This window comes from Eubalaena glacialis, chromosome 3 (genome assembly GCF_028564815.1).
Source record: "Eubalaena glacialis isolate mEubGla1 chromosome 3, mEubGla1.1.hap2.+ XY, whole genome shotgun sequence".
Taxonomy (NCBI): domain Eukaryota; kingdom Metazoa; phylum Chordata; class Mammalia; order Artiodactyla; family Balaenidae; genus Eubalaena; species Eubalaena glacialis.
In genome coordinates, this window is record NC_083718.1 from 25,074,769 (window position 1) to 25,101,394 (window position 26,626).

Below are 26,626 nucleotides of genomic sequence, written 5' to 3' on the forward strand. Positions count from 1 at the left end.
CCGGTCAGAATGGCCATCATCAAAAAATCTACAAACAATAAATGCTGGAGAGGGTGTGGAGAAAAGGGAACCCTCTTGCACTGTTGGTGGGAATGTAAATTGATACAGCCACTATGGAGAACAGTATGGAGGTTCCTTATAAAACTAAAAATAGAACTACCATACGACCCAGCAATCCCACTACTGGGCATATACCCTGAGAAAACCATAATTCAAAAAGAGCCATGTGCTGAGCCTGCGCGTCTGGAGCCTGTGCTCCGCAACAGGAGAGGCCGCGATAGTGAGAGGCCCGCGCACCACGATGAGGAGTGGCCCCCGCTTGCCACAACTAGAGAAAGCCCTGGCACAGAAACGAAGACCCAACACAGCCATAAATAAATAAATAAATAAATAAATAAAATTAAAAAAAAAAAATTAAAAAAAAAAAGAGCCATGTACCAAAATGTTCATCGCAGCTCTATTTACAATAGCCAGGACATGGAAGCAACCTAAGTGTCCATCAACAGATGAATGGATAAAGAAGATGTGGCACATATATACAATGGAATATTACTCAGCCATAAAAAGAAACGAAATTGAGTTATTTGTAGTGAGGTGGATGGACCTAGAGTCTGTCATATGGAGTGAAGTAAGTCAGACAGAGAAAAACAAATACCGTATGCTAACACATATATATGGAATGTAAAAAAAAAAAAAAAAGGTCATGAAGAACCTAGGGGCAAGATGGGAATAAGGGCACAGACCTACTAGAGAATGGAGTTGAGGATACGGGAGGGGGAAGGGTAAGCTGGGAGAAAGTTAGAGAGTGGCATGGACATATATACACTACCAAACGTTAAATAGATAGCTAGTGGGAAGCAGCCGCATAGCACAGGGAGATCAGCTCGGTGCTTTGTGTCCATCTAGAGGGGTGGGATAGGGAGGGTGGAAGGGAGGGAGACGCAAGAGGGAAGAGATATGGGGACATATGTAAATGTATAACTGATTCACTTTGTTATAAAGCAGAAACTAACACACCATTGTAAAGCAATTATACTCCAATAAAGACGTTTAAAAAAAAAAACAGTTTTAGAGGCAAGTCTCTCATCTTTTCTTTGGCTAAGTCAAAATAATCAAGAAATATTTACTAAATACTGATTATTATGTAGGCATAGTAGGAAGACTGAAGAAGACATATAAGACATGGTCCTTAAAAAGTGTGGGAGTCAGCACAGACTTAGCGAACTTATGGTTACCACGGGAGAAGGGTCGGGGGAGGGATAGATTGGGAGTTTGGGACACTGCTATAATTAAAATAGATAACCAACAAGGACCTACTGTATAGCACAGGGAACTCTGCTCAACATTCTGTAATAACCTAAATGGGAAAAGAATTTGAAAAAGAATAGATACATATATATGTATAACTGAATCACTTTGCTGTACACTTGAGACTAACACAACATTGTTAATCAACTATACTGCAACATAAAATGAAAATTAAAAAAAAAGTTTGGGAGTCAGGACACATACAGTAGAGTGATTAAGAACTTGATTCTTGAGTCATACAGAACTAGGTTCAAATCCTAGCTCACTGTTTAGCAGTTGTGTGTCTTTGGATAAGTATTTACCCCCTCTAACTCTCTGTTATCTCAGTTACAAGATGGGAATAATAATAACACCTACCTCATAGGACTGTTGTGATAACTAAATGAGAAAACATGTGAATTTTCAGCCTAATGCCTACAACATACTATTTTTTAATCACTGTAAACTATTACTACACAGGAATGAAAATTAATGAATGAGGAGTGTTTCAAATAATGTGAATGAATTTAAACAAAGGAAAATAAAAGTTTCACTATTGAAACCCTTTCCTGATTATTAAAACATTTTCCTGGTTGTCTTACACAGCTGTTTCCTCTATCTTCTACTATTAACACCCTCACCATTATCCTTCTTTCTATTATAAAACCCAACAACTTCAATGGCCTTATTTACTAGAAATTAAATTCCCAAATTTATATTTCTAATCCTAACCTTTAAGTCATCTTTTCTAAAGCATATTGGAAATCTCCACTCAGATATCTCAGAATGATCTCAGACTCACCAACAAACAAAAGAACAACTAAAATTGATTATATCATCCTCCCCAAAGCTGGTTCCTTCTCCTGACTTTTCTTACTTCAATGATATCACCATTTTCTTCATCTCTCCAACACAGAGTTTCAGAAATACTAATTCCTCCTCATCTCTTGCCCTTCATTTATAATTAATTAAGTCCTATAGATCCTTCTTCCATAATGTCTTCTCCATTTGTTCAGCTTCCCCCAAATTTCCTTCTATTTCATGCTGAACACCACTATGAAGAGTTACCTTCCTAATGCATCACCTCAATCAATTCCATAATCCTTTGCAGAAAAGCCTTCTCCTTCTTCTTATAAATAAATGAAGTTCTGATTCTTACCCAGTATTCATGTTAATTGTGCTGCAATAACTTTATTGGTCTTATTTCCTACTATTCTTTTATAGGAATAGTAGCACCCTTTATTGAACTCAGTGTTTTCGGAAAATGCATTATAGTTCCACTAATTACCCCCAACTTTCTTTAACACCCAGTCTGAAGTAATTCTCCTCTATACTCATATAGAAAAATCAGTATTTGTACAATACATAAGACAGTTTAAGTCTTGTTACTTATATCCAGCTCTGATCACATTAGTTTTTAAACTTTTAAATGTTACACTATAAGCTAGTACTTGAAGGCAAAGTACTCTACTTTACAGACCTTTCTATCTCCTATTATACCAGAAGAATGCATTATATGTGAGGAGATACATCTAAAAAATGAATCTTATGGACCAGCCTATTACTTCAACCTCTTTTTGTAGTACCATTTCAAAGAGAAAGAGTGAAGTCTTCTGATGAGTCAATGGTGAGAAGAAAGGTCCCTGTTCCAATACAGTGTGAGCAACAAGGTCTCCTTGACCTAAAAGGTTTTCTTTCACATGAAAGAGGTATTTCATAGGAAAAGGCAGAGGGAGCAGAGTAACAAGGCCATTAGAAATGCATTCAAATGAAGTCTTATATACAGCAGTTTTTGTTTTATTTTAAAACTGTTAATTTGGCCAATGGAAACATTTAAAACACTGCATATCACAAGCTTCCAAAACCTTGTTTTGGCATTACTTCATTTTTTAATATACCAGATTAAAAAACCAGGAATAGCCTGAGACTTCTGACCTTTATAAGCTTGCACAGAATATCTCAGAGATATAACTTTCAAATACGTGAGAACTCTGAGAACAGTGAGTATATCTTTTACTTTTAGCCTATTAGGTATTTAATAATTTATTATCTAATATATTAGTCCATTTCTAAATAATAGCTTTAATGCAAAGTGAATTCATTGTATTCCTGATTTCTTCTGCATATTTCACTTGAATGTGAAATGTGTAAAAAGAGTGCTTTGTAGTATCACACAAAAATTTTCATCTTCATCCTTTCTACTAAGCCTTTCCAGATAGTCCATATTTAAAGCTTCTTTACTAGAACCACTTCCCATTCCATCTGAACCCATCATGCAATCACTTGAAACGATCAGTGGTCTAGGATCTCAGGCTTTGGCCAAATCAGTTTTGTCTTCTGTGAAGTCATTTTCTTTAACATCTTATTACAAATTTGATTACATAATAATGAAGTTACAAATGAAAAGTCATAATGTTTGATATTATAAGCACGGCTAAAGATTAAAATGATTTTGCTTCGGAAATGTAGAGTTTATGACAAGGATAGCAATTAAATATTAATGAACCATTAACTGTACTATTTGGAACACAACCATATTTCCACAATTTGGGCATTTTCCTTCAGATATGCACTCAACAGTCACATTCATAAGCTAAAGCTGAGTTAACATAAGAGCTCTATAGTTAAGTCAATATCAAAATACTTGAGTCATTTGGGTAAGATTACTTAAAAAGGCAGTGTTTATTCACTTATGATTTCATTTAAGAAGGAGGGTATTAAGCTAGTATAAGTAGGAAAAAATGCTTAGAGAACAAAAATAAGAGCATGATAAACTAACATTCTCACCAAATTATTGGTCTATAGATATCTGAAGAAACCAGTAGTTGTTTATATAAATAAAACATCAATAACATGTTAAAAAAGAGTCAGAAAGTTAAAAAAGTAAATATAAAAAGTTAGGCTATTTGCATTAGAAAATAAAGTCCCTGTTGGATTCTACTTTCTTCAAGTATTATAAAAATATACAAATTTTTACAAATACCAGAACAATCATTTGAGTTAATTAATATGAAAGTTACTAAGGCAATTATCCCAAATTAAATCCTAGGGGCTTAAAGAACAGTTGATAAAACTAAACTGTAACCATTTAATGTTTTAAAAATGCCGTGTGTGAATTAGTCTGTTATAATTATGAAAAAGGTGAAAGCACATCTTCAGCTTGTAAAATATTCTCCAGGCTTTCTGTTTCTTAAAGTAATCACAAATACAGCAATTTTGATCTTAGAAAGGAACATCCATAGCTAGTGAATGAGTTTCTTCAGTTCTTTAAGGACCAACTGTCTTAGGAGACAATAACATTTTCTTTTCTTAGAAAGAAATATCAGCTTCCAATGAAACTGTGTAAAAGCTGATATGGAATATTTGATGGAGTTAGAGAAAAGAGGAAAATAACAGACAACATAGAAGAAGCACAGACCAGTAATAAATATTCCTCCTGGAATTCATACCAACTTGACTATATGGCCAAAAATTACCCACAAAAACAGATTTAAGAGAGTACTCACCACTGAATTATTTCTGTGATTTGAGCTTCCCAGTGTGCAACTGATTCCTTCTTGTCTGCTAGATCTTTTACCTCTTCTTCTAACTGCTGGTTGCATGTACTTAAGTTCTCATACAAAGTGGTAAGCTGAAAGGCAGTTTTAAGGTACTTAAAGACGTGTGACTTTTAGGAACAGGAATTCAAGGTGCTCAGATACCTCTTGTTAAATCTGATAACTCAAAAATGCCTGTCTTTCTGATTTCCTATTATTATGCACCCTCTGGTCTCTGAATTTGGAAACATCAAGTACTCTGAATTCTCCTTCTGCCTTTGCTTTTCCCATACTCCCCATGTTGAATTGGTTCCATCTGTGAACATTCTCCATTTGCCTGAAGAACTCCCCAGTTCTGTTGGTAACAACATCTCTCATTTTTTTGTCTGAAAATATCTCTATGTCATCCTCTTTTAAAAAAAACTTATAATTTCAAGCATATACAAAAATGAACAGAAGAGTATAAGTGAATTCCCATGAGCCCATCATCACTAACTTCAACAATTATCACCTCAATGTCAATCTTATTTCATTTGTACTCCTGTCTTCTTACCCTTTCCTCCGGTATTATTCTGCAGCAAATACCAGACATCATATAATTTTATCCATATATATTTCTGTGTATATCTCTAGAAAATAAGGCTCTCTTTTTACATATAACCACAATATCATTATCATATTTAAACAAATTTAACAGGTTTCCTTACATTATCACATAGCTAGTAATTGTTCAAATTTCCAGTTGTCTCAAAACATCAAAAGACTTAACAGTCTGTTAAATTGAATCATACCAACAAGTAAACGTTAACTTAATGGTTGCTCTATCTTTTAAGTCTTTTTTACTTATAGGCTCCAGATTACTCCATTTGGGCTGCTGTAGTGGAATATCACAGTCTGAGTGGCTTAAACAAGAAACATTTATTTCTGACAGTTCTGGATGCTGGGAAGTCCAAGATCAAGGCACCAGCAGATTCAGTGTCTGGCAAGGGCCCACTTCCTGGTTTATAGATGGTCGTGGGAGGAGGGAGCTCTGTGGGGTCTCTTTTATAAGAGCACTAATCCTATTCATGAAGGCTCTACCTTCATGACCTAATCATCTTTCAAAGGCTACACCTCCAAATAGTACTAGGTGTCAACATCTGAATTTTGGAGGGACACAAACATCTAGTACATAGCAGTTCCCCTCCAACACTTTAATTTTTCTTGTAATTTATTTGTTGAAGAAAGTATGTTGTTTGTCCTGCAGAGTTCTCTACAGTCTGAATTTTTGCCTTCATTTTTGAAAGACACTTTTTGCTGTATATAATTTTCTAGATTGGCAGTTATTTTCCTTCAGCACTTTAAAAGATGTCATTCCTTTTTATTCTGGGTTCCATTTTTTCTGTTGGAAAGACAGCTTTAAGTTTAGCTTTTGCTCCTTTGAATACAATGTGTCTTTCTTCTCTGGCTGCTTCTAGGATTTTCTTTTGTTGTTGGTTTTTAGCAATTTTTCTATAATGTGCCTAAGGGATTGAATTTCTATTTATCACCTTTAGGGTTTGTGGCACATCCTGAATTTGTGGCTAAATATTTCTCATAGGTTTTAGAAAATTATGGGCCATTAACTCTGCAAATATTGCTTCTACCACAGTCTTTCTCCTCTCCTTCTGGGAAAGCAAATATTTGTATGTCAGATCTTTTCATCATGTCCCCTATGTCTAACATCCTCTTTTATATACTTCTGTCCTTTTTTCTTAATATATCTTTTAAAATTTATTATTTATTTATTTATTTATTTAATTTAGTTTTCGCTGTGTCTGGTCTTAGTCGCGGTACGCGGGATCTTTGTTGTGGTGCACAGGCTCTCTAGTTGTGGCGCGCAGGCTCCAGGGCACATGGGCTGTGTACCTGTGGTGCGTGGGCTCTGTAGTTTGCGGCACATGGGCTCTAGTTGAGGCATGCAAGCTCAGTAGTTGTGGCATGCAGGTTTAGTTGCCCCGCGGCACATGGGATCTTAGTTCCCTGACTAGGGATCGAACCAGCATCCCCTGCATTGTAAGGCGGATTCTTTACCACTGGACCACCAGGGAAGTCCCTGTATTTCTGTCCTTTTACATCTATATCCAGACTTCAGTACAGAAAGTTTTTTATTTACCCCTTCCTTTCTTTGGTTCTTTCCAATCTTCTGTTAAAATTTTCTGTTGGATTTTTCATTTATTTTATTTTTCACTTCTAAAGATTTATTTGACTGTTTTGTGTAGATTCCAGTTGTCTGCTGAAATTCTTCATCATGTTTATTTTCTTGAATATATCATACAGTTATTTTAAAGTTCAATTAAGAAAATTCCAATACTCAGAATTGTGTGGGTCTGTTTATACTGACTGTCTGGTTTTCTTCTCATTTATTCTTTTCTTACTTTGTTTTTGCTGTTATACTTTTATGTCTTGGTTTTCTTTGGTTGTATCTCTTGGTATGCATTGTAATTTCTTACTGCATGCCACATATAGTGTATGAAAATTTTAGAGATAATTTGAGGCTCTATATAATATCTTCCTCCAGAGACTGTTTACTTTTACTTCTGGTAGGCAATTAGACAGATCAGGGATTCAATTACTTAGAGGCTGGGTTTCAGTCACTGAGAAGGCTCATCGCTCTCTGGTTCACCCTTATTTCTAAAATGTAGCCTTTTCGATGAGTTCAATTGAAAGCTTGAATTGATTACCAAGGATCCTGCACCTTGGTGGGCACTGATATTCAGTTTTTCTCTCTAAACTTGTGATACTGTGGAATATTGCGCTCAACTTCCTGGATTCTCTGCTACAGCTTTCATATCAGCAAATGCCTCAAGAGGAAAACTGGCACTGAATGCTGGGCTCATCTCTCTGTACTACTCCTTTCTAAAGGATCTGGGTCAGTAAAGTCTCGGCTGCCTTCTTATCTCTCCAGTGCCTTCCTGCAGATGAATACTTCCAGGCAGTATTGCTACAGTATTAAAAACATTTTTTTAAAGTCCAGCTTTATAGCTCTTCTTGGTGAGGTGGTAGGTATGATGTAAGCTAATCTGTCACAGAAGCAAAAATTCTTGTTTATTTAGTTTTTAAAAGTTCATGATAAAATATTTGCATACAATTTTTATTTCATGGCTACATTTTTCTGATAAATGGTCTCAATCTGCTATTAGTTATTACTATTCCTTTCTTCCTTTCTGATATATTTGTAGAGATACTGTGTCAGTTTTCTTTTTGATTACTCAGCTTGAAGGAGATGAATTTTTCCTACAAGAATTATTTATAGGTTTGTGAAGATGAGGGGCCATGTGACGGTTAAATTTATGAGTCAGCTTGATGGGGTCATAGGGTACCTAGACATTTGGTCAAACATTCTGGTTGTGTCTTTGACGGTGTCTCTGGGTGAGATTAACATTTCAATTGATTGACTGAATAAAGCAGATTACCTTCCTAATGTGGATGGTTCCCACTCAATCAGTTGAAAGCCTGAATAGAAAAAAAGGCAGACCCTAGTAAGAGGGAACTCCTCCTGCCTGACTTGCTTTCAAGCTGGGACATTGGATTCTGTCCTTGGTCTCTTACTGAAACAGTGGCTCTTCCTGGGTCTGACATAAGAAACTATTGCTATGATTTTGAGAATGTTTTGCCTATGTTCTCTTCTAGGAGATTTATGGTATCATGTCTTAATATTTAAGTCTTCAAGCCATTCTGAGTTTATTTTTGTGTATGGTGTGAGGGAGTGTTTTAACTTCATTGTTTTATATGCAGCTGTCCAGCTCTCCCAACACTACTTGCTGAAGAGACTGTCTTTTCTCCATTGTATATTCTTGCCTCCCTTGTCAAAGATTAATTGACCATAGGTGTGTGGGTTTATTTCTGGGCTCTCTATTCTGTTCCACTGATCCATATGTCTATTTTTGTCAGCCAATACCAAGCTGTTTTGATTACTGTAGCTTTGTAGTATTGTCTGAAGTCTGAGAGGATTATGTCTCCAGCTTTGTTCTTTTTCCTCAGGATTGCTTTGGCAATTCTGTTTTTTGTTTTTTGTTGTGGTTCCATATAAATTTTAGGAATATTTGTTCTAGTTCTGTAAAAAATGACATGGGTAATTTGACAGAGATCACATTAAATCTGTAGACTGTTTTGGGTAGTATGGCCATTTTAACAATATTAATTCTTCCAATCCAAGAGCATGGAATATCTTTCCATTTCTTTGAATCATTTTCAATTTCCTTTATCAATGTTTTATAGTTCTTAGCATATAAGTCTCTCACCTCCTTGGTCAGGTTTATTCCTAAGTGTGTTTGTTTGTTTGTTTATTGGTGCGATTTTAAAAGGGATTGTCTTTTCACTTTCCCTTTCTGAGATTTCATTGTTAGTGTAAAGAAATGCAACTGATTTCTGTATGTTAATCTTGTATCCTGCTACCTTGCTGAATTCGTTTACCCGTTCTAGTAGTTTCTGTGTGGAGTCTTTAGGGTTTCCTATATATGGTATCATGTCATCTGCATACAATGACAACTTTACCTCTTCCCTTCCAATTTGGATACCTTTTATTTCTTTTTCTTGTCTGACTGCTGTGGCTAGGATTTCTAATACTATGTTGAACAGAAGTGGTAAGAGTGGGCATCCTTGTCTTGTTCCAGATTTTAGCAGAAAGGCTTTCAGCTTTTCACCTTTGAGTATTATGTTGGCTATGGGTTTGCCATAAATAGCTTTTATATGCTGAGATATGTTCCCTCTATACCCACTTTGGAAAGAGTTTTTATCATGAATGGATGTTGAGTTTTATCAAATGCTTTTTCTGCATCTATTGAGATGATCATGTAGTTTTTGTCTTTTCTTATGTTGATGTGGTTTATCACACTGACTGATTTGCATATGTTGAACCATCCATGTAACCCTGGGATGAATCCAGCTTGATCATGGTGTATGATCCTTTTTATGGTTGTTGGATTCGGTTTCCTAATATTTTGTTGAGGATTTTTGCATCTATATTTATCAAAGATATTGGCCTGTAATTTTCTCTGCCAATAAATTGGACAAACTAGAAGAAATGTACAAGTTTTGCCAACTCCCTAATCTAAGTTCATCTGGAATTCTCCTAATGACCCAGGGTTTTTCTGGTGTGTGTTTTTAACCTGTACTTCCATGGGAGATAGGCAGTTTTAGCAAAAGTCACAATGCAAAGTTTCATTTCTTCCCCTCTGCCAAAAGACAAATTACTTTGTGCATTCCCCATTTAATCCTATCCTCATGGTCTTCTTAGAAAGAAAAAGGGTCAGAGAACCTGTCACTACCAACGCACATCGTTATCTGCCTATTGAGAACAAGGAATTTACGTTTTGTACTCCAGGGTGTGCTATTTACCTCTAAAAATGTATTTTACCAGCTATTTTCTTTTTATAGGTTTATTAAGGTATAATTTACATACTATAAAATTCACTCATTATAACACTTATGGTTTGATGATTTTTAGTAAATTTAAACATTTGTGCAATAATCACCACTATCTGGTTTGGGAACACTTCCAATACCTGAGAAATTTCCCTCAAGCTGGTTTGCAGTCAATCCTGGCTTCCACCATGAGTTCTAGGCATCACTGATCTATTTTCTGTGTCTATAGTTTTGCCTTTTCTAGAAACGTAATATCAATGAAATCATACAATATATAGTTTTTTGTATCAAGCTTTTTTCACTTATCGTATTATTGAGGTTCAACCACAGTGTTGCACATATCAGAAACTAACTCCTTTTTATAGCTGGGTAGTATTCTATTACATGGATATTAGTATACTTTATTTATCCGTTCACTACTTGATGAACATTTGTATTGTTTCCGGTTATTTGCTATTATGAATAATGATGCTATGAACATTCATATACAAGTTTCTAAAGGGACTATGTTTTTAATTCTTCTGGATAAATATCTAGGAGAATTTCTGAGTTATAGGGTAAGTGTATGCTTAACTTTTTGAGAAATTTCAAAACTGTTTTCTGAAGTAGTTATACCATCTTGCACTTCTACAAGCAGTGTAGGAGTTTCAGTTCCTCCATATCCTTGCCAACAGCTGGTATGGTCACTGATTGATTAATTAACTCTTGAGCCTGTACAACAGTATGTTACTATGGTTTAACTTGCATTGTTCCTAATGACTAAGGATAGTGAACATCTTTTCACGTGCTTATTTGTTATTCATATATCTTCTTTCATGAAATGTCTTTTCAATTTTTTCCCCATTTTTTTCCATTGGGTTGTTTGTATTATTTCTTATTACTGAGTTTTAAGAGTTCTTTATACATTCCAAATATAAGTCTTTTATCAGGTAAATTATTTGAAAATCTTTTCTCTTCATCTATGTATGTCTTTTCATTTTCTTAATGTTGTCTTTAAATTTTGATGAGGTCCAATTTATAATTATTTTTCTATCAAGGGTTGTGCTTTGTGTCATATCTACAAAATCTTTGACTAACCCCAAATCACAAAGATTTTCTCCTATGCTTACCTCTTATATTTCAGTTTATGATCCACTTTGAATTAATTGTATATGTTATGAGGTAAGGATCTAAGTTAATTTTTTACACATAGATATCCAATTATTCCAGCACCATTTGTTGAAAAGATTGTCTTTTTCCCACTGAATTGCCTTGGCACTTTTGCTGAAAATCAATCAACCATAAATATGATGTCTTACTTTTGGACTCTCTACTCTGTTCCATTATGCCAATGTTACCATCTTTTGATTACTAAAGATTTACAGTAAGTTTCAAAATTCTGTAGTGTAAATCCTCCAACTTTTGTACCCCTTGCCTCCCCACCCCCGCCAAATATTCTTGCTATTGTAGATCTTCTGTATTCCCATATAAATTTAAGTACAGGCTTGCCAATTCTAACAAAAAAGCCTACCAAAATTTTGATAGTGATTTCCCCAAATCCATAGATCTATTAGGAGAGAACTGCAGTCCTAACAATAGGCAGTATATCTCTCCATTTGTTTAGATATTCCTTAATTTATCTCAGTAATGTTTTGTAGTTGTCTTCCTTTGGTTAACTCTGGGAGCTCTGAAATGACTGTTTTCAACAACTGTGTCCACTTTGAAACTTTTTTTTTCTTGAGCGGATTCATCAATCTCTTCATGTTAGCATAGCCAGAAGTCTACCAGCTATTTTGGAGAATGTTTTTTGCAGATGCAGTGTCTTCACTAATTCCTACAACACATCCTTTTCCGATCACCATTGCTTTTGACTTCCAATTAATCTGTGATTGGGGTTTCAGCTGGAGATTTGCAAGAAGAGGAGGAAATACAGATTTTTGCACTGTCATGTTACAGTGGTTAAAAGGAGTCTTAAATAGATGTGTTTAGTATTTGTCAGGAAAAGTTAATCTTTTCATTCTTACTGAATAAAAGCACAGGGCTCTGGAGCCAGACTACCTGTGTTCCAATCCCATCCTGCCACTCCCTAGTTTTGAGATTACGAGAGTAGCTTAATCTCCCTTTGCCTCAATTTCCTTATCTGTAAAATGGTAGGAACAATAGGGTATACCTCACAGAGTTATTGTGAGAATTATATGGTTTACATAAAGTAACTCAGGAGAGGGCCTGCACAAAGTAAATTCTACCTAAGTATTACTTCATTTTGCATGTTTGGGAATGAGAAGGCTTTACTGTTTGTAAATTGACATATCTGGCTTATGATAATTATAAGACTACACAGGAATATGGAAAAATGCTCATGTTTTAAATGAAACAGCAGATTAGAAAATATAATGTATATATGACTGAAATTATGTAATAATACATATACAACAAAACCTGGAAAGGAACATATAAAAGTAAAATAGTTGTTTCATGTTGATGAAATCATAGGTAACTTTTATGTTGTATATTTTCCACATTTTGTGTAATTTTGCTTTTATGTAAAATAATTATTTAAAAACAAGATACAAATGATAATATTTTCTTACTGGAAACCATTTACTCCCACTCCTTGGCATATATGGCTAATTTTACTTGCAATAAGTTACCTTTAATAGAAACTCTGAATACAGACTTCTGAAAATATCAACAAACTTTTTTCTATTTCCTTTTTAATTTTTATTTTTGAAGTTAAAAAATCTGACTATGAGAATCTATTAGTTATATAAGTTTCAAAATTAACATACTAATTGCTTTTTGGTTTCTATATCTGAAGTTCTGTTGAGAAGGAATTCAGTTCTCTTCAAGCAGGTTCCCAATGGAACAGTTGCTGTAGCAATGGCAAAGGTATTCTTTGGTTATCCCTCTTGGGGAAAATACCCAATTCAACCAAACCAAAAAATGAATAAATGGAAAGAAACAGTGAAGATGTGCAGTTAGGTGGACTGACAGAGAAGTAAAGCTGAATAAAAGGAGCAAACATAGAGAAGAGGTTCAAATGGAAGAAGACCCAGACCCTCCCCTACTTCTCCAGAAATAAACATTTCCTTGTTATTATTTGTCACTGAATACTTGCCAACCATATGATTTGTTCTCAAAGTTCTGTTCACATCCTTTACCACATCTTTCAATTTAGCAAGACAAGGTAATATTCTATTTTTTATAAAATTAGGAGATAGGCTTTTATTTTGATCCTTCAGATCTCATCAAAATCAAAAGAGTATTGTTTAAAAATTATTTCTAAAGATGTATTTCTGGTAAACTTGCCAGAACTTTATGGTTAATAATGAAATGAAACCAAGGGGTGAATACAAGATTTGATCTACATTTGATTTGATTATATCACAATTCAATTTTTCTTAAACTATAATACCATCTTTTACTAGGTAATTTGCTTATAAACTCTACATGAAGTGGCTTTCTAGAGTTTAATCATATTTCTTACCTCAAGGTAACTCTTAACAGAATCTTAAAATTCTGTCTGGTAGACAGAAATGATGTTTAATTTTGTAGTCATATTGTTTAAGCCCATTAAATAACAATTATGTGACCTATTTGGATAAAGTTTAAATACTGTTAGTTTTATTTTAGTGGAAATAACTAAGAGTTATACAATAATGTTCATACAGTGTTCATAGTTTAAAAAATAATTTATACTACTTACTATTTGGCCACTTTCCACAGTGTTTGTGTGCATCTGCTTTGTAATTACAAAATAAACTAATAGAGTTCTTTCTCAAGTATTTTGCAACCAAACAACCAAAGTCATTTTTAAATGCTTAGAAAACTGAATAATCATTGGGAAAATAGTGACAGAAATAAAAAGAAATATGGAACACAATGGAAAATTGAGATAGAATGAATGAAAAGTCTCTCTTTTATGACTATTTAGCCATTGTCTTTCAATGTGTTATTGAAATGACTATTAATTGAACATAATACTTTTACTGCAGGAAAATCCTTGAACTCATTACAAAGCACAATTATCCAAACCTTATTATTTAAAAGTAAGTAAAACTATTAAAACTGCTGATTAATATTAGGATTTTTACAGCTGTTAACAACTGGGACAAGAAATGCAGAATGATGTCAGTTCAAGAAATCTGAGATACTAAATGGAAAAAGATTCCTTTAAGTATTTAAAATTTTGTTCATAAATCTAGCTGTTTTAATCTAGGTTTAACCTATGGTTCAGCTCTTTATTCAAGCTGTAGAGTTTATAGGCAGAGTTGGTTTCTTTGGCTTCTTAACTACCAGTGGTATTACTTCTAGCTATTATCAGTTCTCCATCATGAATATGACATCAGAACTGTCAAAATTTCTCTAGTTTGGCTTAATTGTTCCTGTTCTTGCCAAAGACAGGCCTTAACTTAGCCATGACAAAGTAAGTGATTAATAGTAAAAGAGAGATGGAAAGTGAAATAAAGAACAGGGGCTCAAAAAATAAATGGGACAAAGAATAAGACGAGGTAAGCCAAGTCCTCTCTCCAAGAAGACTCCTGTACAGATTGGTAAAATGAAAAATTGCCTGTACACAGAAGCAATCCTTGCGTTTAGGAGGAATATTAAATAAAAAAATGTACACCAAATATAAAATTATATCTATAATTTCTATGATAGTGCTGAACATCTAGCATGTATCAATGAATATCAATGAGATTAAATCACTCACCTTATCAAGCTCACTTGTCAGTTTTTTATTTTCTTCCATTAATAACACTTTTTCTCGTTCATACTGTTGTTTGAACTCATTTTCAAATTCTTCCCTTTCACTTTGACTAATACAATGCAAAATATAAAAGGAAAGAAAGGAATTGAATTAAAGGTAAAATAATGGTATCCCAGATTGGCTATTGTATCATATGCCTTATTCTGAAAAGCCACTTATATCTCAATTGCTCCAAATCCCAAACATTTCCCTTAAAATTAGGCAGTCACAATCATTTCCTTTTAATTAATAAATAGATTTGTCTGCTTAATAATATCTATTTTGTTCTTCATTTGAAAATCTGAGGAAGACATCCTGATTATACTCACCTTATTCAGTTGTATATATGCTAGAAAGCATGGGAAAATGAGGAAGCTAGGGAAGAAGGAGGGTATAGGGACCACAATACAATTGCTTACACTCAGCTCTAGATTGCACAGAAAATTCAACTTACATTTCCAACAGTTCTCTCAACACACTCAGCCCATCCTTCCATTACTCCTGCCTTCCTTCTTCCCTACGTACCTACCTATCTACACATACATACATACATACAATATTATAAAACTTATTTAAAATGATAGTTCTAACGGACAGAAGTGATTCACCCTTAGGGGTAAACACAGTTCTAACGAACTTTTTAAAAACCTCCAAAGGGAGGAGTCTGGGAGGCGGCGCCGCAGGGGACAGAGGGACGGACACGCTCTGAAGGCCAGCGCGGAGGTCGCGATACTGGCGCTGCCCCGCCCGCTGCTCTTGGCCACGGGCTGCCTGGCCGCGCTCTGCGTGACGAGCGCGGCTCAGAACACCACGCTGGCCCCGAACGTGACTACACCCTCGGCTTTACCGAGTACCACCAGGACAGCCCCGGTGCCGCCGCCGCTCCGCCGGGCACCACTCCAGCACCAGAAATCTGTGAAAGCCGCAGCAACGGGGTTTCCTGTTTTGATGCTAATGCTGCTAACACTACCTGCTTTTGGATAAAATGCAAAGGTAAAGGCTACTGTTCAGATAATTCAACAGTTCGTGATTGCAAGGTGGTGAACAGCACAGAATTCTGTCCTGCGTCCACTGCCACACCATTGCCAACCAATTCTACAGCTAAAACCACAACTCTGCCTTCCTCTTCTACAGCTTCCACCACAGCTACTACATCAGGTACAACTGATACCACTTTAACTCCGACTTCACAACCTGCGCGGAAGTCTACCTCTGATGCAGCCAGTTTCATTGGAGAAATTGTCCTTGTCTTGGGTGTGCAGGCTGTAATTTTCTTTCTCTATAAACTCTGCAAATCTAAAGAACGAAACCACCACACTCTGTAAACAGACCCGCTAAATTACCAAGAACTGGTGTGTAACTCACTGAAACCAAAATATTATCTTTCAAGATGTCCCACATGGAAGACGCTATTCTAGGATCTTTAATTTTTCAGAGGATGCATATAGGAGCATTGCCCTTGAAGAAAAATCAGTTAAATCATTTTGCTCAACGGGAATATTTAAAATATTCTGCACGAATCCTTGTGGCTGTCTTCTTTTATTTTAAATGTCTGCTGCTGTGGGATTATGTCCTCTCTTCTTGACATGCCAAATGTAACTCTGTAAGTGATGGAAAACATTGTCCTGCGCAGACAACCTCACGACCCTTTTGGCAATTTCAGTGTAGTCATTTCAAAGCCTGAAAGCTGCATTATTTTCATCCTAACTCAGGATGTAGTTTAGCGACCAGAATTGAGAAGAACGTGCCAAATGAGCATCAATCAGGTGGATTTGGGGCTATCATTTCAAAAGTGGAATAAATTTATAAATTTAGTATCCTTAGAGTAGAATTTAGTGCTTGATAAGTTATTTTTTCTACCTTAGAAAACAGATGCCACACAGGGAATTACATTCCAGATTTAAAGAAATCAATGGAAAGGATACAAAACATTAAAGTGTAGCAGGTTATTGTTCATACTTGTAAAGCACCTTATATCATTGAGAAAATAAAAAACTGCCTTAAAAGACAAAAAGACAAAAAAAAAAAAAAAAAAAAAAAGAAACAACAACAAAAACCTCCTAAGGGAGAAAGGGGAATCAGTTTTTGAATACTGAGTTGAAGTGCAAATAAAGAGGCTTATCTCTACAGCAGTTTGATGGAGGATGTTAGTTAGCCGCAAATGAATTCCAATGTGAAGCAGTTCTGGGTAATTTTATGATTGCTTCCAAGTCAATAAACGACATAAGTAATGGCTGATTTTAAAAATGTAATCTTAAAAATCCCTTCCTCACTAAATTATTGAATATAAATTAAATTATAATTTAAATGATAACTTGTAGGAAAATAACCATCCTGTGTCCAAACAAATGTGTCCCTTTCCTTCTTATCTATAATCAAAATGTGAAATTTAGTTATGTTTAGGAATCTTTCTTGATTCAGAAGCAACTCCAAACAACAAACAACAATGAAAAAAATACAAAAAATTACAAAGAAGCATCCTTTCAGAAAAATAAGTATATGAATAAATTGAGTAAAATTTCTATATACAACCATTTTTGTTTTTTCCTATTAGCATTAAACAAAACTTAAGTCTCTCTCATACTGAAACAAAATAAACAAATTCTCCCCTAAACTCTACGTCACACTTCATTTTCCACTTTCCTTGTCTTCCCGTTCACTGGCAACCACCTTGAAATCTTGAGAGTTTGCCGTATCCACTTCCTCACTGCCTGAATTTTCCTCCCTGTGCCAAAATTTGACTTATGCTGCCACCACCTCAAAAAAACTGTTGTCCCAAAACTCATTATTGTCCCAACTGTTATTATATCCAATCTACTGGCTACCTTTGACAATGTTGTCCATTCCCTCCCTCTTGAAATGTTGTCCTCCCTTGGCTTCAGTGATACCCACTTTCTTGATTTTCAGCCTGCATTTAGACTTTTCAGCTGTCTTTGTGAGCCCCCCACCCCCTCTTTCCTCTGCGTAAATGCCAATGCTCCCAGGTATTCTGTCACAGGTGCTCAACTTTTTTTTTTTTAACACATTTTCCCTGAGCTATCTCATCCATTATACCACCTATTTCGATTATCATCCATTATGCTGACAAACTCTGAATCTACATCTGAAGCTTTTCTGGGCTTCAAATTGCTGACTTGATATCTCCCCAAAGCTGTCTCCCAAGCACCTCAAATTCAACATGCCCGACCCTAACAACAGAAAAACAAATTCCCAACGCCCCACGTACCTTCCCCTGTGATCATACACTCTACTTATTCTTCTCTTACTACAGGAGAAAAACGTAGCTAAGGTTGCTCTTTGCTTATGCGCCTGCTCAAGTACACTTTTCTCCTCTCTGTCCTGAATCATCTACTGGTACTTTCTATCAGATTACAAGCATGGTGTTATTTTTGAGATAAATTTCTCCTCCAGTTATTATCTCGTTGCTTTTATTATCTGCTTGCTCTTACAATTGCTCTCCTTCAAGTCTTTGGATCCATTATGGGGTTTCTGCCCACTACTGTTCCACTGAAATTGTTCTTATCAAAGTCACCAATGACATTCATATTGTTAAACTCAACTATCAATTATATGGTCCTCATCTTATTTGATTTAGACCTCATCTACTTTAACATGTAGACAGATTTGATATGCATTCATCATAACACCAAATTTGGACACCAAATTTGCACACCAAATTTGCCTAGTCATCTTCCTATCATTCTTACCGCTCTTTCTCTCTCCACTTTGCTGTTTCTTCCTCATTTCCAAACTTCTAAAGATTGGAGTGCTCCAGGTTGCAGTCCTAGGACTTCTTTTCCATCTATATTCATTCACTAAGTGATCTCATATAGTCTCACCCCTTTAAATATCATGTGAATGATAAATACTCCCAGGATTTTATCTCTAGCCCTGAAATCCAGACTAGTCTGTATGATGACCTACTTGACATTTCCACCTGGATGCCTAAAAAGCACCTCAAACATAATTTGTTTAAAATGAGCTCCTGATATTCCCATCCCCAAAATGCTTCTTCTGCAGTTTTCCTCTCTAAATGGTAACTATATTCTCCTAATTGCTAAGGCCAAAAACTGTAGCATCATCCTTGATTTGTCCTCTTTCTTACCCCATATCTAGTCTATCAGCAAATATCATTATTTTTACCTTTTAAAGAAATTGGAATTCGAACATTTTTCACAGCCAATTCTGCCACCACCCTAGGACCAATCCACCACTATCTTTTGCCTGGATGATTGCAATAGCCTTCTAAATGGTTTCACTGCTTTTTCTCTTATCTAGTTCAGACTTTTCTTAATCTAGTAGTCAGAATAATCCTGTTAAAACACAAGTCAGTATTTGTCCGTTTTCCACTCAAAATCCTGCAATGCTTCCCTGCCATGGTTTTACTGAGAGTAAAAAACTGTAAGTCACTGAACATGACTTACAAAGCCTTACATGATCTGGCCCCCATTACCTCTCATACGTACCTCTCACTATTCCCTCCCCTTAAATCTGCTTCATCCACATTGGCCTCTTTTTTAGTATTATTATTTTAATAGACTTTATTTTTTAGAAAGGTTTTAGGTTCATAGCAATACTGAGAGGAAAATACAGAGATTGCCCATATACTCAGAGTGGTGCGTTTGTTACTATTGATGAACCTACATTTGACACATCATTATCACTAAAACGTCACAATTTACATTAGGTTGTATAATGACATATATCCCCTATTACAGTTTCATACAGAGTAGTTTCACTGCCCTAGAAATCCTCTATACCCTGCCTATTCATCCCATCCTCCTCCCAATCCTTGCAACCACTGATCTTTTTACTATCTCCATAGTTTTGTCTTCCCATTATTTATTTATTTATTTTTTAAAACATTCTGGTCTATGGAGGATGTGTTTTTGTTTTTTTTTAAATTTTATTTATTTATTTATTTATGGCTGTGTTGGGTCTTTGTTTCTGTGCGAGGGCTTTCTCTAGTTGTGGCGAGCGGGGGCCACTCTTCATCGCGATGCACGGGCCTCTCACTATCGCGGCCTCTCTTGTTGCGGAGCACAGGCTCCAGACGCGCAGGCTCAGTAATTGTGGCTCACGGGCCCAGCTGCTCAGCGGCATGTGGGATCTTCCCAGACCAGGGCCCGAACCCGTGTCCCCTGCATTGGCAGGCAGATTCTCAACCACTGCGCCACCAGGGAAGCCCCCATTATTTTTTTTAACAGACTTCTTGTTCCTCATGTAAAATGTTCTTCTCATACATCTGTATAGATATCTCCCCCACTTTCTTCAGTCCTTACTGAGAAATCACCTTCTCAGTATAATTTTCCCTGGTTATTTCATTCATATATATATATATAAAATTTAATTTTCCCCCTTAATGCTTCATAGCCCCCATCCACTGCCTTATTTTTTGTTCTTAGAATTTATCATTACCTATATATTACCTATCCTATATCATTACCTATATATTCTGTATTTTACTTATTTCATTTACATTTTGCTTATAGTCTTTCACCATAATTAAAGGAAAGCTCCATAAGGAGAGAGAATTTTTATCTGTTCACTGTTATGCCTCCAGGGCCTACAGCAGTGCTTTCACATAGCAGGTTCTAAAAATTTTTGCTGAACGAACAGACCAAACTGAATTAAACTTAGGCTTCCAATATAAGTTGAGAATGACAATAACATACATTCAGTTACCTAAAGCCTAGAAACTTGAGTATCACTGATAATTTCTCCTGCTTCTAATTTCTCATATCTGGTTATCATGTCATCCAGGTTCTGTCTTCTCGGTAGACCTTCTGAATCCATAAACTTCTCTCCAATCTTCACTATCGTATCTAAGGTCCAGCCACCTCATCTCTCACGGCTAGATTACTATCTGCAGTCTGCTCCTTCCAATCCATTCTCTAAACAGTAGCAAAAGTGGTCTTTCAAAAATATAAATATTGATATAATCATGTAATTTTCCTTCAGTGGTCTTACGACTATTTTCCTTTCTAGTCTCATTTCTCACCACTCATCTTTCTTTTTATGCTTCCACCATAATGAACAGCTTTCATTTTCTGAATGTGCCACGCTACCCTTTTCCTCTAGATCTTGGCAAATTCTGCTAACCTTTGCCTGGACACTCTTCCACAGCTATATATTTCGTATATCTTTGGTCTTAACTCAGAAATAATTTTGTCCAAAAAACCTAGACACACCAAAGTTATCTTTTGTGCCTCTTCTACGGGCGTTCCTATACTTATCCCATTTGCTTTCCTATGATGCTGTAATATAATTTTCTGTTTACCAATCTTGACTTTGGTCTTCTTGAGGACTGGAATATGTTTATTGCCATGTATCTCCAGTCCTTGACACTGAACAGGTATTCAATAAATAATTATTAAGGAGTAAATAACTTGATTCTTACCTCTCTCTCCTGTTTTTTTCCAATTTGTCTTTCAAAATCATAACTTCTTTGTTGAGAGCAAGTTGCTGGCCTTCTGAATCATGTAGTTCTTTCTTCAGATTTTTAATTTCATTTGCATGTATTCCTTCTCTCTTGGACAATTCTTCTTCATAAAAGATACTTTTCTTTTCCAAATCAGTCTTTAGTTTGGTTATTTCTTGCTGATGTTCTATGCTGCATACTCCTGGTGAGTAACTAATTTGTTTTTGCTATAGAAGTAATAATAAAAGATTAGTTAATCTGTAAGAATAATAAAATATCAACTAATAACTCTTTCTACAATATAAAGAACTGTTCATATAACTGAATATTATTTTTGTATATTATTACATAAAAATAATACTTTCTTTATTCAGGCTATTAACCTTTTGCCTGACATATGTTGCCAATATTTTTCTAAGTGTGTACTCCTTTATTGCTGTATTTTACAGTCTTCTTCACACCAAGATTAAATATTTATCTGTATTTTCTGCTGGTACTTATATAATTATTTGTTTTACATTTAAATGTCTAATTTATATATAATATTGTTGGTATATGGAGTGAAGGAAAAATCTAACTGCATCCTATTTCTGATGTGGAACTAATAAAAGGTTATAAATACATTTGTATCATTAAAAGATTAAATTGGGGGAGGAGTGGTAGAGCTAGAACGCACAAAAAGAAAAGGGAGAAAGAAGGCTTCTGCAGTGGTCCGGGGAGAAATGACAAAGGTCTAATCTAACATCTTTGTATCTATTCTAGAAAAAAATGATACAGCTCTTCACATTTAGGTAGGGCTTTAAGAAGGGGAAATTTGGTTGAAAGACATCTTTTTAGAAATGAGGTTGAAATATACTCTTGGTATCAGTGAGAAAGGAAAATGTAATGTCCAAAGGTTCTTCCAGGTAGTAGCTAAGGTAAACAGAAGCATACAGACAGAGGTTATGACTATAAGATTTCCTGAGCTTTTTCCTGAGTAACTTTTCTATTACTTTGTTACATGCTATTTTCCCAGGTGATCCACAATAAAACTTTTAAAACCCAAAGAACCTATAAGCTTATGTTTAGTGACAACAAAGAATCAAGATCTGGAGGACACTGTATCCTTTTTTTGAAGTCAGTATTAAGGGCAGGAAAACTGGTAACAGTCCTTGATTTAAAGTCCAAAGAAAACTATGCTAGCTTCTTCACATTTGAGGTCTATAATTAAAAAAAAAAAAAAAAAAAAGGCATCAACGTGGGCCTGAGAAATGTTTCTGGGATAGTCACTGTAATGTTAACCATTTACTCAAAACTGCTTATCAAGTGCCTACCATATGCAGGACCCAGATTTTCCAGTGGTTTCTGAGTCAGCCTGACATGCAAAGCTCGGCGGAAACTGGGAAGAGCCTTGTCAAGTAATGTTCTTGCTCTTATGCAACTCCATGAAAATGGTGCCTAAATCAACATCTGCAGCACTAACCACTTATCATACTACTCTCTCATTTTTCTAATCACCTAAAGAACACTTTTAGTTTGCTGCTCACTTTAGTATAGTTTGGCTGTTGGGATAGCAGTAGATGTACTAGAAGTTTCAAGTAAAAATTACCTTGAAATCAAAACCTCACAAAGATACCACCAAAAAAAGTTATAGACTCATGTCACTAATTGATAAGAACGTAAAAAAGCCAAATAAAATGCTGAGAAAATTAAACCATAGGTAAAAAAGAACAATCTACTGCAAAAGAATAAGTTTTATTACAGGTATTGAAGGTAATTTAATATTAGCAAACATTAATAACTGTGCAAAAATTAAATTAACTCCATGTGATAATCTTTGTAAGTACCCCTGCCCAAAAGTATTTGATAAAATCTAATACCAATTCCAAAATACTACCCCAAGTCCCACAAAAAAAAGAGTTCAGTAATTCTCTTAAGAAATAACCACTTTCAAGCTATCAGACAAAATAATACTTTCTAGTGAAACACCAGATACATCCAGGAATAATAACAACAAAAAGGATGTCTACCATTATCTCTCTTATTTAATATTAGATTTTAGATATTCTAAGTAACATGTGAAATAGTTACAAAACATGAATAGTTTAAAATCATGATCATTTCCACTTAATATAACTGTTCGCTCAGAAAATGCAAATAAATCCACTGAAAAGTGTTGGAATTGATAAAGCTGAGTAAAACAACTGCATATTAGATAAATATAAATCAAACAGTACTTCTAGACAGTAGAATAAGCAATAATAGTAAAAATTTTCATTGTTAATAATAAAAAATTTTCATTTGTTTTTAATAGATCCAACAAAAATCACCAGCAACTAATACACACACAAGTAATAAAAACAGTGAATAATTTGTTTGAATTATATGAAAAAACTATAAGTCTTTATAAAAGATTTAAAGAAGACAATATAGAAAAATACCAAGTACTTGAAAGGGAAGATTGAATGTACATATATTCAATGTTTCTTAAATTATCTTCCCTGTAAATTTAATTTAAAAATTTTCAATGTGGGAGGTAATACTGGGTGAGAGATGGAGACAAATGTTCTAGCACACAGGCAAAAATAAACTGGTAAAAATACCAAAGAAAATCCTGAAAAAGCACAAAGAGTAAAGAAGGAGAGAGGGTAATGTTCTTTTCAGATGTTAACATATACTATAAATTTAAAAAAAATTTTTTTTTTTTAGTTTTTTGTCTGCATTGGGTCTTTGCTGCTGCGCATGGGCTTTCTCTAGTTGCAGGGAGTTGGGGGCTACTCTTCATTGTGGTGCGCAGGCTTCTCATTGCAATGGCTTCTCTTGTTGCAGAGCACAGGCTCCAGGCGTGCGGGCTTCAGTAGTTGCAGCACACAGGCTCAGAAGTTGCAGCACGTGGGCCCTAGAGCACGTGGGCTTCAGTAGTTGTGGCGCATGGGCTCAGTAGTTGTGGCGCACGGGCTTAGTTGCTCCACAGCATGTGGGATCTTCCCAGACCAAGGATCAAACCCGTGTCCCCTGCATTGGCAGGCAGACTTTTTTTCTTTTATAAATTTATTTATTTTTGGCTGCCTTGGGTCTTCGCTGCTGCATGCAGGCTTTCTCTAGTTGCAGCGAGCAGGGGTTACTCTTCATTGCGGTGCGCGTGCTTCTCAATGCAGTGGCTTCTCTTGTTGTGGAGCACAGGCTCTAGGCACATGGGCTTCACTAGTTGTGGCACGTGGGCTCGGTAGTTGTGGCTCACGAGCTCTAGAGCGCAGGCTCAGTAGTTGTGGTGCACAGGCTTAGTTGCTCCACGGCATGTGGGATCTTCCCAGACCAGGGATCAAACCCATGTTCCCTGCGCTGGCAGGCAGATTCTTAACCACTGTGCCACCAGGGAAGTCCCTACTATAAATCTTTAATAAAGTATCAGTGTAATAGATCTCCACCCCAAAATAATTTAATTCAATATGTGAGATACTGTCAATCACTGAGGAAAGCAGTGATTAATTAATGGAATTGAAGCCACAAGCTAGCAATTAAAGAAAAAAATGATTCTCACATCATACCATTTAGCAAAACAAAACTCCAAATGGATTAGAACTAAATATCTTTAAACCCAATAGAAACATCCAGGAAAAAGCAGAATTACATATTTAGCAAACTCTGAAAAAAGAAGGACAAGCCAAGCTTCGAAGCAATAGAAGAACTATTGAGGAAAATAAAAACAAATCATCTATAATTTGAAAAAGAAACAAGACCAAAATTAAAGGGCAAATGATCAATTGGTAAAACAGTTGCAGAGAAGATAAACAGTACAATTTTTACTATGCAAAGAGTTTATAAGAATTGATAAGAAAAACATTAAGACTACAAAATTAAATGGGCAAATGACTTAAAGAGATAATTCACAAAGAGAAAATATGATTAATAAATGGTCTACTAATAAAGCAAGAAATGCCTCTCATACTTGCAAAAATTTGTGGCATGTATCAAGTGCCTTAAAAATGATCTGACCACTTCATTTCCAGGTATCTGTTCTAAAAGAAGTGCATAAAAGGGTCCATGGTAATTATTATACTGCAAAAGTGAAAAAAAAATACAGTCAGCTTGGGGGATTGGTTCCAGGTCTGTCCACCCTCCATTACCAAAATCTACGGTCGCTCAAGTCCCATATATAAAATGGAGTAGTATTTGCATATAACGTACTCTCAAATACTTAAAATCATCTACAAATGCTATGTAAAAGTTGCCAGGGCATGGCAAGTTCAAATTTTGCCTTCTGGAATTTTCTCCCCCACACCACCCCAAACAATGGGCTCTCTGTATCTGCAGACGTGGAAACTGTGGATATGAAGGGCCAAGTGTATTTAACAGTAAGAAACTGGCTAAGTGGATATTCTTCTATAATCATTAAAATTATGTTTGTGACAATTACATAATAATGAAACAGAGAAAGAGCTTATATCACACTCTCAAGTGAAAAATAAGGGTTAAGGGTTGAATTGTGTCCCTCCAAAATTCATATGTTGAAGCACTAAACACCAGTACCTCAGAATGTGACCATATTTAGAACCAGGGCTTTAAATACTGCATGATCTGACTTAACGTGTGGAATCTAAAAAAGTCAAACTCTTAGAAGCAAAGAGTAGAACAGTGGTTGCGAAGGGCTGAGGGGGTAGGGGAAATGGGGAAATGTTGGTCAAAAGGCACAAATTTCAGATATGTAGGATAAATAAATTCTAGAGATCTAATGTAAAGCAGGATAACTACAGTTAACAATACTGTACTGCATACTGGAAATCTGCTAAGAGAGTGGATCTTAAATATTCTTAGCCAAAAAAAAAAAAGGAAGGAAGGAAGGAAGGGAGGGAGGGAAGGTGGGAGGGAGGGAAAGAGGGAAGGTGGAAGGAAGGAGGTAACTGAGGTGATAGACACGTTAATTAGCTTGATTGTGGTAAACATTTCACGATGTATACATATAACTAAATATCAGGTTTTACACCTTAAATACATACAATTTTAAATTGTCATTTGTACTTCAAAAAGCCTGGAAAAAAAAGAAAATAAAAATAGGGACTTCACAGAGGTAATCAACTTAAAATGAGGTCACCAGTGTAGGCCCTAATCCAATATTACTGTATCCTTATAAATAGAAGAAATTTAGACTCAGAATCACGCACACATTGAGTACATCATATGAAGATTAAAGCAGAAATCAGGGTGATACATCTACAAACCAAGGAACGCTAAACACTGCCAGCAAACCATCAGAAGCCAACTCTGCAAACACCTTGATTTCAGATTTCT

At 35.5% G+C, this 26,626-nt stretch overlaps 1 protein-coding gene and 1 pseudogene across 4 annotated transcripts in view; one reads left to right on the plus strand and one right to left on the minus strand.

The window, feature by feature from the left end:
• Positions 1-26,626, minus strand: part of CDC42BPA (CDC42 binding protein kinase alpha) — a 326,370-nt gene that overhangs the window by 69,997 nt on the left and 229,747 nt on the right. For all 4 annotated transcript variants that reach the window (XM_061187371.1, XM_061187370.1, XM_061187369.1 and 1 more), the window contains 3 exons: positions 21,338-21,585; positions 14,902-15,007; positions 4,794-4,918 (listed from right to left, as the gene is read on the minus strand). In XM_061187371.1, coding sequence (XP_061043354.1) covers positions 4,794-4,918; positions 14,902-15,007; positions 21,338-21,585 — 479 coding nt within the window. The remainder of the gene's footprint in view (positions 1-4,793; positions 4,919-14,901; positions 15,008-21,337; positions 21,586-26,626) is intronic.
• On the plus strand, positions 15,016-16,879 carry LOC133088335 (sialomucin core protein 24-like; annotated as a pseudogene).